The 18,275-nt window shown below is 46.0% G+C and overlaps 1 protein-coding gene across 2 annotated transcripts in view; it reads right to left on the bottom strand.

Annotated features, from left to right (window-relative positions):
• The window catches only part of PTPN23 (protein tyrosine phosphatase non-receptor type 23), a 34,393-nt gene extending 23,752 nt beyond the window's left edge, over positions 1-10,641 (bottom strand). Inside the window, exons 1-2 of one of the 2 annotated variants that reach the window (XM_053898178.1) lie at positions 10,476-10,641; positions 1,848-1,922 (exon numbers count right to left, since the gene is read on the bottom strand). In XM_053898178.1, coding sequence (XP_053754153.1) covers positions 1,848-1,922; positions 10,476-10,559 — 159 coding nt within the window. In that variant the 5' untranslated portion in view covers positions 10,560-10,641. The remainder of the gene's footprint in view (positions 1-1,847; positions 1,923-10,475) is intronic. The other variant, XM_053898180.1, reaches the window with a different exon arrangement.
• Between the last annotated feature and the right edge of the window lie 7,634 nt (positions 10,642-18,275).

Genomic DNA, 18,275 nt, shown 5'->3' with positions numbered 1-18,275 from the left:
CTCAAACTTTCTCCACATCAGCAATGGCTGATGTGGTTCTGTCATTAATCACGTGTTCACTGGAGGAGCACTTTTAATTTGCTTCAAGAACTTGTCTTTTCCATTCACCACTTGGCTACCTGGCTAACTGGAGCAAGGGGCCTACCTTTCAACTTTTCAGTCCATCTTGGCTTTCAACATGCCTTCCTCCCTAGGCTTAATCATTTCTAGCTTTTGATTTAAAATGAGATGGGGCGCCTGGGTGGCTCAGTCGGTTGAGCGTCCGACTTCGGCTCAGGTCACGATCTCGCGGTCTGTGAGTTCGAGCCCCGCGTTGGGCTCTGTGCTGACAGCTCGGAGCCTGGAGCCTGTTTCACATTCTGTGTCTCCCTCTCTCTCTGCCCCTCCCCTGCTCGCACACTCTCTCTCTCAAAAATAAATAAACATTAAAAAATTTTTTAAATGAAAAAAAATAGAAAAATGGGCAAAGGACATTGACAATTCCTAAAAGAAGGTATACAACAAACACACTGACAACTGTGAAACCTTACTACTAATGAAATAACTGAAAATTAAAATTAAATACCCTTTTCAACTACCAGACCGCCAGAAATGAAAAGTAACAGCAGGAGTAGGCATGTATATCAGAGTTAGGGGTGCACATGAAAACAAGTGCATCCCATCTGCCCACTAATTCCTACAGAAACAATCCCATACGTGCCCAAGAATGCAGACAGGGATTATATTCACAATGCCAAAAACTGAAATAACCTAATGTTCTCTGAGACAAGACTAATTAAATTCCAGTGCAATGTGATGATTACAGGACATTAAAAATACTACTGTTCTACTTTCATCAATACAGAAACAAATCTACAATACATGAAGTGAAAAAAGCAGACCACATGAGCAGTCTGGGTGGTGTATGATCCTACTGTGGTTGTATATAGTACACACAGTTGACACTTACAACAGTGAGGGGGGTACTGGGTAGGGGCACTGACTCCCATGCAGTCAAAAATCCACTATAATTTCTGACTTTCCAAACTTAACTACTAATAGCCTACTGTTGACCAGAGCCTCACTGATAACAGTCAATTAACACACATTTTGTATGTTATATGTATTATACACTGTACTCTTACAATGAAACTAGAGAAAAGGAAGTGTTAAATCACAAGGAAGGGGCATCTGGGTGACTTAGTTGGTTGAGTACTGGACTCTTGATTTCAGCTCAGGTCATGATCTCACAGTTCGGGAGTTCGAACCCCAAGCCAGGCTCTGTGCTGACAGCATGGAGACTGCTTGTGATCCCTTCTCTCCCTTACTCTCTGCCAGTCCCTTGCACGCAAGCATGCACTCTCTCAAAATAAATAAACTTTAAAAAAATCATAAGGAAAATACATTTATAGTACTGTACTATAAAAAAAATGCATATAAGTGGACCCACACAATTCAAACCCATGTTGTTAAAAGGTCAATCATATCATATATGTGTGTATATATATATATATATACACACACACACATGCACATATTTATATAATTTAACATATATACTTATGTTATAATTATATATAGTATATAAACATACATACACATTTAAATATAAGTATATAAATTATATATAAATATGTATAAATTATAAAATATATATGCAAAACTTTCTGAGAAGGATTTTTAAGTTTATCTTTTACTTTTTACATTTTTTTTACTTTTTACATTTTCAAACTTTTCTATCATTAATTTTGCTGCTTTTACAGAGGAAAAAATACTAAATTAGAAGAAGAACACAGTTCCAGGTGGTTTCTTTACCTCCCTATCAAACCAATCCTGTTCATATGTGCATAAAAATACTATCCTCCTACCTGTCTGAGCAACTCCAGTTTCTTCAGTTCCTCATTATAGGCTTCTGGGTTCTCCCCATAATTCTTCAGGACAAACTAGAGAGAGACACATAGAGACACACACACACATAGAGAGAGAGAGAGAGAGAGAAAGAGAGAGAGAGAGATGTAAGCCAGGAATACAAAACACTCCCCGGCTCCCACTCCTGCCCAGAGTCCTTGGAAGTCACAAGTCAGGGCTCAGGATTGGGTCCAGACCCACAAGCATGAGCTTACCTCCTGGTCCACCGGGAAATCTACCTCAGTAACAGGGCAGCACTAAAAGCTGACCATGAGAGCCTCCACCTTTGAGCAAAATGGAAAGTAACACTGGATGACCCTGTGTGAACACCCTGGCTGGTCTTTGTCATGCTACTGCCCTCTTTGTAAAGTCCAGGACTCTGGCAGGTCAGGAATTGGGGAACTTAGCTGGCTGAAATAGGATCCTACTGAGCATCCCAAAACAGGCCACAAATTCAAGCCTCCTTCAAGGACTGGACCCTGCTGTGTTCTGAGATCACAACCATAATCCCAACCCAACAACCAACACAGACAAGAGATACCAAGTGAGAGTGGGAGTGCAAAGGCTTCTTCACCAGCCAGCCCTTCTCGCTAGGAAAAAGCACCACAGAATAAAGGATTTACATGAGGACAGGCCCACAGGCGTGTGATGGCAATGATCCAGACAGGAGACGGGAAAGTCACTGCCCGCATCAGAGAGGGGACTGGCACGCCCGCCCACAACAGCACTCTTCACCTCAGGAGCTGACTCTCTAGGACAATGAGCACACTCATCAGTCTGGAGGCAGAGCCTGGGCCAAAAGACCCCTTGTTTACCTAAGATCAACAGGCTAAGGCAGCTGAACTACTGCCATTGCAGTTCCCGCTGCCTGAGTTAGCAATCTGGGTGGGGGGAAGGGGGCAGATGCATCCATTCCACCAACACTGAGCACTGATGCCCACCTCACAGGTTCCCTGAGGTTCAAAGACTGAAAAGAGGTGGCCTCTCTGTCCAGCAGCACACTCGCACGATGTCTGTGGCCCACTCACCTGTTGTGAGGTCCCTTCCCAGGACCTATGCCACATGGCTAGGGAATTGGCCACATGGAAACCTGGAAGGCTGTGGAACAGCTCCTATCTGCCCTGGCAGGGAAAGGGAGAGGTGGGACAGACAGAAGGGAGGCTACTGCTGAATTTGTTTCAGCATCACCCAGTCACGCTCCCAAAACCTCTGACCCTGACCACTCTTCTGTTGGCTTTACCTCCTGAAAGTCCCATGTGTCCATGAGCTCTCCATTCTATCCTCTTGCAACCCTTTCGAAGCTATCGCTTACTTAGAGGCCAGAATGATCTTTCTAGCACAACTCCAATGTCACTCCTAACTTCAGAGCCTTCTGAAACACACACGCACCTGGGGAAAAAAATAAACCAAAATATGCTTTTCTTAGGATAGTGAGATTATGAGAAATGAGTTGCAATCTAAAGACAAAAATTGTAATCTAAAAAGAATGTGCAACAGTAGCTCCCCAAAGCCTCCAAGTCCAAATCTAATCTCCTAGGCACAGAGTTCAGGGCTCTTCACAACCTGCTCCCAACAGCCTTCAGAGACTGTCCGCTAGCATGTTCCAGGGACACCCAGCCAACAGTCCTATGGAATTGCTCTCAGGTCTCGATACCTGTCCCCATGTTGTCACCTCTTCTCTATTAAGACTCAGATGAAATGTCACTTCCTTGAACTTCAGCTGCTGCTCTCTCTACATTCCAAACATGCCTGCACCAGACTGTGCCTTGTGGCAGGGTCATGCCAGTGACACCCCTCCAATCCACACCAAACAATGAGTGCGTCAGGAACAGCAGGGGCCTCATTAGTATGTGTTAGATCCTCAGCAAATGGCTGCCTTTACAGGAAATGCAGAGGAGGGATGAACAAATTGAAAATACCAAAAGGAGACACTCCGAAAAATTCAGAAGATGGGACATTCTGCCCAACAGGGCCTTCTGTAAGTCCTTTGACAATATGATAAAAGCCATGAAAGAAATCTTCCTAGAAATGCTCGACTATGCACAAACGCAAAAATGTGCAAACAATGTTAGGAGTTCGCAGACACTCTGAAGCCCGTTTATGGGCTCCTGGTTTACAATCCTCGCTTGGATCTAGCCAAACCTCTTCTCAACCAGCCCTCCAAACACCATAAATATAAAGTGTGGCCTGGGCTGTAAGGTAGAACTTGACTAAAATGGGCATGTATTCCTTGATTAATTCCCTTTTGGTAAGAGGTTTTAGAGTAACAGTACACACAGCCCGGAGGCCCCATGGGATAGAGGAATACTGGAGTCTTAGAAACAAGGCTTCTCCTGGCGTCGCTAAAAACACCTGTCCTTGCTGTTCACACATGGTGAAGGAGAGAGAAAGGCTGCCCCCAACCCCAGCAAACTGTCCCTAAGAGGTCACCTTCTACCTGTCTCATTCCTCCTCTAAGATCAGCAGCAGCAAAAACTGACTGAGCTCCTGCCACAGACCAGGCTCTGTGGTGAGCACCTAAAACGTTCCTCAAACCCTGTAACAACCCCAAGCAGTAGATACTATTATCATCACCACTTTACAGATGAGGAAATGAACAAACTGAGGCAAAGAGGTCAGGGCATCTGCCGGGCTCACAGCACTAATAACTGATGGAACAGTAACTAAAACCCAAACATTTGGGTTTCAGAGTCCAGGTTCTTAATCACACATTAGACCAATTCATTCCCTCTATTTTTAATACAGTTCTCATAAATAATTCTGGGGAAAGAGTTAGAGAAAATGAATCTCTAGCCACATAGTGAATCTCATAGCCACAACAGAGCAGCCAGGTTATTTTTTAAACTCTGATGGAGTCCTCTATGACTGCAGATCACTCCCCCACCAAAGAGAGGAAAAAGGCTGGCTGAAGGTTCTAGAGTAAAAAACAGAGACCATCTTGCAGTCTGTGTTCTACAGAGCTCAGAACAAAGTCTGGTCAGGATGTGAAGCTCCCGACAATCTGAGATGGAAGGCCTAGCAGCAGGTCACTGCCACCATAGAAGGCAATGACAGGACCCCAATGCACCCACACAACCAACAGGTAGTTAGGGTCAACAGGACCCAGAGAACCTCCAGAGCCCGGCCGGGCTTTGAAGAAGTTGGGGATCCTTTTCTGAGGAAACAATAAGACCTATGGACATGTCTATGTTAATTGAGAGCATGTCTAAGGATCAGAGACACTGGGGGGGGGGGGGGGGGGTGGAGAAGAGAGGAAGGAGTTACAAGTGCAAACAATAAGCATACAAAGGCCATTTCCAGAGAAATATCAATACAGTATGCCAAGACCTCTCATAGGGACTCACATGCATTAATTCTTGTTCTCACAGGCTTAAGAGGTATATTATTTCCATCTTATAGGTGAGAAAAATGAGGACCAGATTAGTTTTATAATCATTTGTAGCAGCTGAAGGTCACCTAGCAATTAAGTGGAAGGGATGGGACCTAAACCAAGGTCGGTCTGATTCCAATGTCTAGGCTATTTCCATACTACTCTGCTCTTTTACTGAGCAACAAATGGCACAGAATTTTGTAGGCAGATAAGATCACATTCATCACAGATGAGAAACATTCATCCTAGGTCCTGCCATTCTTTTGCAGACTGGAAAAATGGAAACTAGAGATCAGCAATGGCTGTGCTAGAACTCCAAGCCAGGTTTCCTGACTCCTGACCCAGGGATATTCCTTTTGTGTCACTTTCTCTTGTATTAATTATCATGTTCTCATTCTTCTGTGCATGCTTCCCCCACCCCCACCCCCAGATGCTGGCGGTGTTTAGCTTTTGCTCTTAATTTGACAGAACATCTTGGAATTTCACGGTACTAATTAAAGCAATAATCCAAGAAGAAAAGAGAATAAAAGGCATCACAGGTGTAAACATTACCTTCGTTCACTGTACATATATTTCTCTTTTCTCCACTTGCAGGATTTACTCAAATATGGGGAAATCGGGGATTCCTTGGGCTGGTCCATGGAAATACACACAAAACTAAGTCCCACATATAGGGTTATTAATAAATACAATACGATATATGCTTTGCTACTGAATTTCACATGAGATTAATTTTATTCAGAGAAAGGAGTTGGATTGCCTCTTGGTGTCAGCAAACCTAAAGCCAAATAACAAGCCAACAGCACTGAGGATGAGAACAGAGTTTCATCCTCGCCTAGTCTAACCTCTGTCTCTACACTCAAGGAATCTCTCCCACATCTCTTCTAAACAACACCAGCAAGGACAACTCAAGTTACATCTCGTGGCAGGTGCCAGAACTAGACTAGGTCATTCATCCAACACTTATGAAGCATTCTCCACACATAAGTATTTATTACTTCCCGAGGAAAGGAAAGAATCTCAAGTGAAATGGATACAGGCTTTTGGTGTAGGAGATTAAAATCAGAGAAGAATGGGGGGCGCCTGGGTGGCGCAGTCGGTTAAGCGTCCGACTTCAACCAGGTCACGATCTCGCGGTCCGTGAGTTCGAGCCCCGCGTCAGGCTCTGGGCTGATGGCTCGGAGCCTGGAGCCTGTTTCCGATTCTGTGTCTCCCTCTCTCTCTGCCCCTCCCCCGTTCATGCTCTGTCTCTCTCTGTCCCCCAAAAAAAAAAAAAAAAAAAAAAAATCAGAGAAGAATGAACTGGACAGTGCACGTCATCTGTTCCTGGAGCCATTCTGCTGTAAAACACAGTGGGCAGACAGGCTCGGTAACTCCAGATCTGTGGTAAGAGAAAAGACAGGTCATCACCACAGGTAATTGGCAATGTCCCATGCTCCTCACTGTTGAGAAGGCAGGGCCCCCTTTTAGGCCTCTGGCCATTGATTTCCTTTTCTATGTAGCAAGTGTTTCAAAGGAGTCAACTATCCCATGAGAAATCGCAGCGGGGAGGATTCCACAAACCTGAAAAGGAGGCTTTACCTACATGTGAATAAGATCAACAGTAAGAAGAGGTAATAAGAGTGTGCACTCTGTGGTGCAGGTCAACTGAGTGTTAACAGCGGTAGGCCTGGTCTGAATTTAGGAGTGTGGTATAACAGCCAGGCAGCTAAAGGGGCCCTGAGGAGGTATGGTTCAACCTGAGTGATGAACAGGAAGAAAGGAATTCCAGTAAGGACCAGAGCAAGAACAATGACCAGATGTGGAAGGAAAAGAGACTGAAAGTTCCTATAGGAGAGGCCTGGGGGAATGAATTAGAGAAGGAGGCTGAAGCCAAGTGGTGGCAGGCCTTGAATAGTAGGCAGATTCTCTGGAGGAACCTGGTGGAAAAGTGGAGATTCAGAAACCAATCCAGCTAAGTAAGGGTGGGGAGGAGAGAGGCCAAGAAGTCACTGAGTTGGCAGGGTGGCTACTACATGATACATCTGCCCTTGAGGATAGATAACCATGTGGACCCTAGAAGGTAAGCTCCATGAAGGCAGGACTTTTTATCATAACATATAGCCCTGAATTCCCAGGGCTGGCACATATAGTCACTCAGTAACTATTTGTTCAATGAATGAATCAGAAATGGATGTTAACACCTAAGTCCAAGTGAGCTTGACTTAAGCTCTAATGCAGTTGATTAAAGGCAGGTATTTGAGACCAGAAGAGGAAACAACTTCAAACACCAACACCTGTCCCCAAAATCACTCAGTGATGAAAAGTATAGGTCAGCCTTCATCAGTTGCCAATGAGTCAGCACTCTGGGCTCCAAAGCACAGGAAACAAAGTGAAAAGACAGCAGCATTTTCCCACTAAAAAATTATGTGGGTCCAGGTATCCCCACCTAAAGCTTGGCACTGCAGCTCAAAACCATTTGCTGTTCTCTTGGCTCTTATTTCACATTATTCCATAATTGAAGTCATGTCCATCAGGAGCGAAAACTAATACTAACCACTATGAAAGGTCTTTTCAACAGCCCAGGCCTCACAAAGAAACAAGCCCTTTAGCTATCTAGAAAATTCCTATTCATCTTTCAAAACCCACCAAGCCTTCTCTGATGGCCCCTCCTTAGGCTGGTACTTCTGTATAGTGCACATACACTTCCACTAATATTACCATTTAATTTTAAGTTTCCTCTACTAAACTGAATTCTTTAAAAAAGAAAGAAAAAAAGAAAGAAAGAACAGTCTCTTATTCATCTGTATTTCCAAGGCTCAGCATAGTGCTCAACAGGTTGACCTCAACAGAACCATTTTTACCCTAGTATTCTACATTAAATTCTACCTCTCAGCTCCAAGTCATTGGTGAAGGTTCCCACAGCTGAGAGAAAGGGTAGAAGAAGACAAGGGTACGAGTGGCAGAGGCAGAGTAGGGGCTCTAGGGCTGAGGAGAGGAGTCCAGGTCAGGAAGAGTTCCCAGACTGCAGTGGCTTCTGCAGTCTTCTCTGCAGGAAGAGATCCAGGGTACCCCGAGGGAGCTGGCCCTTCTCGAGCCCAGCCTACCCACAGGCTGCTATTCCTTTTCAGTGGGTTCACGCAATACAAGCCCCAATCTTAACCTATCAAATAAACTGGTGGTATCTTCCCCAATCCCAAAGAGGAAACAAAAAGAGGTGATGTCTGCAGAACGAAGTTTCTTCTGCATCTGATACCACCTCAGGCTAAATGGTAATGAGCAACTACTCCAGCGAAGTCATTACTCACATAAAACCTTGTTGGTTAGGCAACAGTGATCAGAATATCAAAGGATAAGTTAAAAACAAAACGTCTCTTAGGATTTTCTGGGCTAGGATTTTATCCACTGGATTTCCATAAATGTATGGTCACCATGTCTAAATTCCCTTTAGACTGTCATTCAATCATTTGAGAAATGTTTTCCTGAATGCCAACTATGTAGAGGGGGCCCTGCTAGGCTTCGAGCAGCATGCAGATGCCTCCCAGGTCACTTAGAATTGAATAGAGGAATTAAAACATAGCACACATACTGACACCAGGAAAAGAATGGAAAAAGGGATTCAGAGAAGGGAAAGATTAATCCAGATGTACGGATTCAAGAAGCCTTTTGGAAGAGACAGAACTTAAACTGGACCTTGAAAGATGGACAGAATATACAGACATTAAAGAAGGATCCCATTCCCATCCCACAAGGCAAAGACAAGAGTTCTTCTGGGTGGGAGAAAATCCACAACCAAAGGCAGAGAAGAGCAAATATACAGAGAATGTTAAGGGAACAGCAAATGGCTGAATATGAACAGGATCTGTAACAAATACATAGATCAAGCACACACTGGACCCTCAAAAAATACTGAAAGAATTGGGGTTGGTCAGGCTGACCTCTAAATGGGTTGGGACTGAACTAGAAAACAAAGGAGTTTTGTTGTTTTAGAAAAGTCATCTAATTGTGCTTGTATGAGAGAGCAGATAGAAGGCCAAAGTCTGAGGAAAAGGTAACAAAACTCTTAACTTTTAGATTAATCTAATTTCCTGTCTTCACAAATGAGGAAACAGACACCCAAAGAGATTTCATGACAGAATCAAAGGAATACAAACTGTGAGTGTCTGAACTAAGGCAGGGGCAGTGTAAAGAGGAGGGAGATAGTTTACTGGGGTAACTACTTCCAAACCTACTGTCCTTCTTCTATCCCTCTTCTTCAGCACCCTGCTGGGTGGTCCACTGCCTAGATTACCTGGGACTTACTTTGGTAGCTGCTCTACTGAAAACACAAGGATGCCAACCTGAAACAACCTGGCTCCTTTTCTCTTCTGCTCTGACCCACTGCAACTAGGTGGCCCTCCCCACGGGAGATGTCTCAGAGGGCACCCGATGCTCATTCAACACACCTGGCCCCTCTCTGTACCAGCCCCACCTGATCTCGCCACAGAGGTCTCTTCCTCCATCACCACCAAACCCGCCTGCCTTCCCCGTCCAACTGACGGTTCAACACAACGACTGCAAATGTTTCTTCAGGAGCTACAACTGTTATCCCCTTCGGGCAGTTAAGAAAAGCAATAACCCTCCCCCAAAATGACAAGGACCTGTATCTTTCGGTCCAAGGGGGCTCCTGTATATGGTTCTTATTCTCAAGAGACCGGAGAGAATCGCACTGTCAGAGAGACCCCAAACGCAGAGAGGTCAGGCATTCCTCTGGTTCCCATCTTGAAACACACATGCTGAGCCATCACCGGCGTCCATCCCAGTCCGCTCCTGGACTGATAGCGCACGGAGGGCACAGTTCAAACTAGACGGCCAGGGCCGCCCACCGCTCCCCCGCGGGGCGGTCCCGGCGTGGAGGAGGGGCGGAGCAGAACTAGGTCCGGAGCGTCACACGGAGGAAGTCTGGTGCCTCGGTGGGAACCGTGGATGGCCCGGGGAAGAAGTAGGGAAGCGGGTTTTAAAAAGGCTGCGGATGCTGGCCCCGAGCGGGCGAGGAGGGGAGAGGAATGTCTGCGGAGGGCGGGGGGGGGGGGGGGGGGGGGGGTGAGGAACCAGGCTGAGAAAAGCCAGGGGAGGCCCCTCCTGGCCTCATCCGACCCTGCGACCAGGGCCTAGGGAAATGATGGACGCGCAGGGGGCGTCACGCGCTGGCAGACGGAGCTACGCCGGAGAGGTGGGGGGGGGGGGGGGGTGCACTTACCTTCTTCACCGCCGGCTGGAAGAGGAAGTCACCGGCCTCCTTCAGGTCCAGCCAGATCATGGGCATGCGGGGCACAGCCTCCATGGCGGCTTGTGCCCGCCGGCCACCCGGCCGCTCCCCTAGCTGCCCCAGCTGCTGCCTCAGCCTCGCGCCCCGCCCCTCCACGCCGGAAGTCACTCGTCACGCGGGGCCGAAAATTGCACGCAGGGCCTGTTGGGAAATGCAGTCCTCCTCCGCGCAGCCTTCAGCGCCAAGCACAGCTGCCGTTGCGCATGCTCACTCCTCCGCGGGGAGGGCGTGGAAGGCGAATCTCCAGCCCCCTTCGAAAGGGTGTCTGGGAATGATAGTCTTCCTCCATTTAGCTGCGGAGCCGGGGCGGGGTGGTTTTCTCCTCTCTAGCCAGGACATGGGGTCCTGGCCTTGGCCTTGGCGCTCCTGTGTCGGAGCAAGTGCATTGGAGCCCATAAGCTTATAGTCCCAAGTAGAGTCGGGGACATAGAAGACAGGGGCAGGCGTTCTATAAAGATAACGTGGCAAGGGGAGCCTGGCTGGCTCAGATGGTGGAGACTGCCGCTCTTGATCTCTGCGTTGTAAGTTCGATCCCCAGGTAGGACGCAGAGATAACTTAAAATCTTATGGGTGCCTGGGTGGCTTAGTCGGTTAAGCGACCAACCCTTGATTTCGGCTCAAGTCATGATCTGAACAGTTTGTGATATCAAGCCCCACTTGGGGCTCTGCGCAGGGAGTTAGTGTTTAATGGGCATAGAGTTTCAGTATGGGATGATGAAATAGTTCTAGAGATGGATGGTGGTAATAGTTGCAAAACAATGTGAATGCACTTAATGCCAAATTGTACGATTAAAATACAAACTTTGTTAGGTATATTCTACTACAATAAAATTTTTTGAAAAGAAAATGCAGGACCTTGCAATTATTTTTTTAAGGGAAGGGAAAAATTGACCAGTACCTTAAAAGAGCTTATTTCTGGAAGACCATCTTGAGGTCGCCTGGCCATAGGTGAAGGCATTGAAGATAATGCCCATGCCCTGAAAAATCCCAACCATGAGGAAGAGGAGAAAGTTGCCCCAACACAATTTATAGTAAATGAAATGCAGGAACATAAAGTAGCCCATCTTGGGGTCCTCTGATTGTGTGGTAGTGGCCAGCCATAAGGGAATCATTAGACCTGGACACAGCAGCTGGGACCAGAGGAGGCTATGGCGGTGGGAGACATAGCATAGCATCGCTGAGCAAGGAAAGAAGCAAGATAGGACATGGGACTATGAAGCAGGCAGCTACAGGAAGCAATTTGGCCACAGGACAGACAGTTTAGGCCCCAAACACAAGACGGCAAAGGGTCAGGATTAAGCAGTTGGAAGTCAGTATGGACTGGAACAGTCAGAAAGGGACAGGACAGGTTGGGAGTAGGAAGCCTCCTCCTAAGACAGGGAGGACCCAGAGAGGCAGGCATTCCAGGTGGGTGGAACTGCAGCTACAAAAGAGATCTCTGGCTAGGCTCCAGGATTCAAAGGAGCCAGGCAGATGGGTCCCTACCTAATCAGTTTCCTAGAGCAGCACCTTTGGCCCTACTGTCCTTCCTTCCCCTAGCTTCACTCTCCTCTTTTCTTTTTTTCAACTTTTTTTTTTATCTTTATTTTTGAGAGAGACAGAGCATGAGTGGGGGAGGGGAGAGAGAGAGAGAGAGGAGAGAGAGAATCTGAAACAGGGTCCAGGCTCTGAGCTGCCAGCACAGAGCCTGACACAGGGCTCGAACTCATGAACTGCGAGATCATGACCTGAGCTGAAGTCAGATGCTTAACTGACTGAGCCACCCAGGTGCCCCTCACTCTCCTTCTCTTTAGAATGGGACCACCTTGTCCCCACGTGGTGCTTCTGGGGTTGAACTACAATTACAGATATGATCACAGACTGAGTGGCTTTAACAGCAGAATTTAATTTTTTCACAATTCTGGAGGCCACAAGTCTGAGATGAAGGTGTTAGCAGGGTTGGTATCTTCTGAGGCCTCACTCTGGTTTGTAGATGAATGTCCTCTACCTGTGTCTTCACATGGTCTTCCCTCTGTGCATGTCTGTGTCCTAATCTCTTAGGACACCAGTCATACTGGATTAGGGCCCACCCTCATGACCCCATGTTAAATTAATAACCTCTTTCTCCAAATACGGTTACATTCTGGGTCCTGGGGGTTAGTACTTCAACATATGCATTTGGGGGAGACACAATTCAGCCTATAACACAGGGTCAGTGATGTAAAGGGCAATTGGTGTGAGACGTATCAAAAACCAAGAGGTTCTGTGAGAGGGCCTTGAATGTTAAGGCAATGGGTAGGGATAGGCCATTGGAGGTGAGACAGCAGAAAGGATGTGCCTGGGGTAAGAAGTGCCCTCCCAATGCACATATTTCCTCACAGGAATGGACAGAGTTGGGAGTCTGGGGAAGCCTAAGACTCCATAGGACTGAGGAAGAGGAGAACCCATCACAAGGGGGCAGCAAACACCCCATTCAGCCAGATCAGTTCACCCCTTTCTCAACACAATCCCATCACACTCAGCAGGGCTGGAAGGTCCTCAGAGACACAGACATCCACCCCCCATTTTATGGAAATGGAAATTGAGGCCTGGATTGGTGAATGGATCGATCAAGTCTCCCAGCAAGCGAATTGTAGAGTCCAGGCTGGGCCTGGGTATCGTCCCTCCCAGCTCAGTTATTCAACAAATATTTACTCAACACCCCCTGTGCCCTGTGCCCTGTGCACCGTTCTAGGTGCTGTTGAATAAAACGGGTAAAGATCGAGGCGCGTGGGTGTCTCAGTCAGTTGAGCCACTGATTCTTGATCTCGGCTCAGGTCATGATTTCGTGGTTTGTGAGTTCGAGCCCCACATCAGGCTCTGTTGGTGGGAGCACAGAGCCTGCTTGGGTTTCTGACTCTCCCTCTCTCTGCCCCTCCCCAGCTCGCTTGCTCTCCCTCTCTCTCTCAAAAATAAATAAACTTAAAAAAAAATTTTTTTAATAAAACAAGCAAAGATCTCTGCCATAATGAGCTCACAATCTAGTGAGGGGTCACAGACATTAACAGAATAAAGAATATACGGTATGTTTGATGGCAAGAAGAGTTATGGTAAGACAAAACATATAAAGCAGCAGAAAAAGGAGGATGGGAGTATGAGGAAGGGACATTTACAATTTTGTATCTATACGGGGTGGGGTGGGGAGAAAGATTCACTCAGAAGGTACTATTTGAGCAGAGATCTGAGGAAGTAAAGGAGCAAGCCAGGGACATAGCTAGGGGAAGACAGTCCTAGAAAGAGAGAAGAGAAGAAAATGCAAAGACCCTGAACCAAGATCGTGCCTGGAGAACAGTAAGGAGGCCAGAGTGCTGAGTCCAGGACGTGTAGAAAACAGCAAGAGATGGGGTCAGAGAGGGTGGAGGTGAGGTCGGGGGTTGCATGTGGTATACGGTCCCTAAAACCATGGTGTGGACTTGGACTCTTCCTTGGGTGGTCTGGGGAACCACGGGAGGGTTTGGCACAGAGGAGAGATGATCGTACATAGGTTTACAGGTTACACTGGCTGCAATATTGATGGACTGGGGAGGAGGATGGTGACTCGGAGGAAACGCCCATACCAAGAATTCTGGATTCCCAGGATTCTGTTCTGGGCCCTACAGAGAGGAGGTGGGGGCAGAACTGCTGCCTCAGGGTCTTCACAGAGAGGACCCGGGCACACACAGGAAACGTGGGGTGGACTTGAGGAAAGAATATACCACAGGGAAGAATGGGGTGGGATTTGGTGTGTGTTTAGGCCACATCGCCTCCACAGAACAGGGTAGAGGGTGGGTAGAGTGTGAATCTCGGGGGTGGGGAATGGACAGAGAGCCTAATGGGGTAGGTGAGGAGAGAAGTCTTCCTAGAAGAAGAGAGGTTATCCTCACACTCTGTGCAACTCCTGTCAAATTCCCAATGTCTCTGTGTGTGTGTGTGTGTGTAAGTTGACAAGATGTGTCTCAAATTTATATGGAAAAGCAAAGGACTAAGAAGAAAGTATACAGTCTTAAAGAAGAGAAACAAAATGAGATCTGTTCTACCAGATATCTAATCCTGTTAGAAAGATGAGTAATTGGAACAGGGTGGGTATTTCATCAGGAACATAACATTAGACCATTGGAACAGTGTAGAAAACCCAGTAACAGACCAAAGCCTCCCATGTCCATCTTTTATTATTTTTTAAAAATTTATTCATTTTGAGAGAGAGACAAAGAGAGAGAATCCCAAGCAGGCTCCATGCTGTCAGCACAGAGCCTGATGTGGGGCTTGATCCCACTAACCATGAGATCATGACCTGAGCTAAAATCAAGTGTTGGCCGCTTAACCAACTGAGCCACCCAGGGCCCCCTGAACCCTTCCAAGTCCATCTAATGGACTCCAGAGTTAGCACCGCAGGCCAGAGAGGAAAGGGGAGGGGGGGCGCCACTGACAAAATGATGCAGGTCAACTAGTCACCCACGTGGAAACAATTAAATTGGAGTCTGTTAAGGGGTGAATTGTATCCCCCATGAAGATATGTTGAAATCCTAACCCCCGGGTATCTGTGACTGACTGTAGTTAGAAATCAGGTCTTTGCAGACATCATCAAATTAAGATGACATCATATTGGATTAAGGTGGGCCCTAATCCAGCAACTGGTGTCCTTAACATACTTTGTCCTTAACATACCTACATACTTTGGTTGTGGCAAACCCCTCAATCACGTTAGCCAATTCCTTAAGATCAGTCCGTCTATCTACATGTCTATTAACTATCTATCTGTCTTCTTTTGGTTTTGTTTTCTCTGGAAAACCCTGGAGTCTACCTCACGTCATGTTTCCAGTTATGCATGAAATCAGGAGAATGGTCATCTTTGGGAGTGGGGGAAGAGAAATGATTGGAAGTAGGGGGCACACGAGGAGCTCGTGGGATTCTGTGAATGTTCTGTCTCTTGAATGATCAGGGTGCTGGTTACAGGAATTTGTTTCCTTACTTCTGTAAGAGGTAAATAAACCAGGCTGTACACTTCTCTACTGAGCATTTTTTGTATTCGTGTAACAGTTGAAAAGTTAACATAAATTAATTCCAGGTAGAGGCACCCAGGTGGCCCAGTTGGTTAAACTTGATTTAAGCTCAGGTCATGATCTCACTGTTTGGTTTGTGAGATTGAGCCCCGAGTTGGGCTCTGCGCTGACAGTAAGGAGCCTGCTAGGGGTTCTCTCTCTCCCTCTTTCTCTGCCCCTCTCCTGCTCGCACATGCATGCACTCTCTCTGTGTCACTCTTTCTCTCTCAAAAATAAATAAACTTTAGGGAAAAAAGTAGTTAATTTTAGGGATATTAAGGACTGAAATGAGAAAGGCAAATACCTCTAACTTTTAAAAGTAGATATTGGAGAATATCTTTATAAGTCAAACAGGGAAAGATTTCTTAAGGTATAGAAAATACCAGCCATGAAGGAAGGTCAATAAATTCAACTTCATCTGAGTTAAGAAATTCTGTTGAGCAAGACATCATAAAACACAGGAGCCAGCTTAAGAGGCTTCATCCACCAAATCTGGGACAATTTGAGAATCAAAATATAAGGATACTAAAGGATTATACCCCATCAAATAAAAGAATACATGAACTTATACAGGTATAAGTAAATAACAGGACAAACAGCCGAAAGCCAACTGCTAGATTTATTAGGAAGGAAGAAATTAGAAAACCACTCTTCAGCAACCATCATATTAATAATTCAGGCAAAATCATCAATGGACATAAAACTAGTGAACTTAAGAAATAAAGGAACACAGCAATTATATAGTCCCATAGTATCTCCCCACGATATACTTATTAATTACAAAGGGAAAAATAGTAACTTTCAAATGAAGAAACTTGATAGACTCCACTTTAACTAAGTGATGGAATTTAGTATCACCAGCAATGGGGTAAATCGACGTCATGTGCTTTTAGGTATTAGGCATTGAGGACAAAGCCTCAAAAATACATTGCTTTAATCTTGAATCAAAGTTAGACAAACCTACATTAAGGGTTTGATGACATGGCTGGTTTATAATCTTCAAAAATGTCAGTGTTATGAAACACAAAGAAATGCTGTTTCAAACTGAAGGACACTAGAGAGACATAACAATGGAATGAAACACATGATACGGGATTTTCTTTTGCACCAAAGGACATCACTAGGAAAACTGCTGAAATCCGAATAGGGTCTGTAGATTAGATAATGGTAGTGTACTAGTGTTAATTTCTTAAATTTGAGACTTGTTCAATGTTATATTTACGTATAAGGGAATGCTCTTATTTTTAGAAAATATACACCGAAGTATTTAGGTGGGAAAAGGCATCATTCTGCCCCTGTCCCTTACTCTCAAGTGTCTGGGAGGAAGGGGCAGGGAGAGAAGAGAAAAAAGTGTGTGTGTGTGTGTGTATGTATTATATATATAATATTATAGAAAGAGAGGAAGAGGATGCAAATATGATAAAATATTAACATTTGGGGAATCTGGGTAAAGAGTATGAAGAAATTCTTTACACTACTTCTGCAACTTTTCTATGTAAGTCTGAAATTATGTAAATATATAAAATTAAAAACAGGACACCATAAAGAAAATGGAAGGACAATACAAAACTGGGAGAAGGTATCTGTCAGACATAACCAACAAAGGATTACCATCTAGAATATGTAAAAAACTCGGAGTGTCTGGCTGGCTCAGTCAGTAGAGCACATGTGACTCTTGATCTCGGGGTTGTGAGTTCGATCCTCACGTTGAGCATGGAGCCTACTTAAATAATAATAATAATAATAATAGAGTACATAAAGAACTCTCACCAGTTCCCAAGAAAGACAAACAGCCTGATAGGAAAATAGGCACACAACTTGGAAGGGAACTTACAAGAACAGCCCGACACAAATGGAAAGATGTCTAGCCTCATCAGTACCCAGGGAAATGCGAACCCGAACCCTGATGAAAGTCCATTTTATACTAATCAGATGGATGAGTAAACATCAGTCAAAAATAAGCAGTAGCACAGCTAAACATGGCAGAACTCTGAGACATCCTGGCCTTTGCAGTGACAGCCTGGCCTTTGCAGTGACAGCCTGCAGTGACACCCCCTGGGCGGGGAGAGGGGTGCCAAACCTGATGGGCCAGGGCTGGGGTCAACACATGGGATTCTCAGATGCCAAGGTCTTCCTAGCCGAGGTCTCAGTGTCTGTGGGTAGTAGAGCCAAATTGCTGGTTCTGGAACAAGTGTGTGTCCCCGTGGGCCCAATACGGCCACAGCTGCTTTCTCCACCCCATTTGACACGTGCAGGCCACTGGGCGGGGGCTCTGTTCCTGGAATCTGTGCCCCCTCTCTTGGCCACCCCATTAGAGCGAGGGGGAAGCTAAGGCCCGAGAAGGGGAGGGGCTTGGCCAAGGGTTCACTGGGCTTTTCTCATAATTCTTTGGCCCGTGTGAAAATTTCTTGCTCCAAACATCTTCTCGAGGAGGTGAAGAAGCTGTGGGGACATTCAGAAGGAACTGCAGCTCTCAGCTGCCTGTGGTGCTGGCTGAAGAAAAAACTGGCGTAGACCACTCACGTGAATAGGATCTTGCCTCCCGAAGGTGGACGACTTTTCTGGGGAGTGTCCACTTCCTGCTCGCTCCACCCTCCAGAGTCCCCCAGAACCTCACCCACCCCCTGGCTCAACCTCAGGCCCCCGGGCCGAGTCACCTGCTCTGTGGGTCTCGGAGAAACCTCCTGCTGGGCAG

Source organism: Panthera pardus, unplaced genomic scaffold (genome assembly GCF_024362965.1).
Source record: "Panthera pardus isolate Hobbes unplaced genomic scaffold, ASM2436296v1 HiC_scaffold_8, whole genome shotgun sequence".
NCBI classification, from domain to species: Eukaryota; Metazoa; Chordata; class Mammalia; order Carnivora; family Felidae; genus Panthera; species Panthera pardus.
Note: the sequence above shows the minus strand (reverse complement) of the source record. Positions and strands in the feature narration are given on the sequence as shown.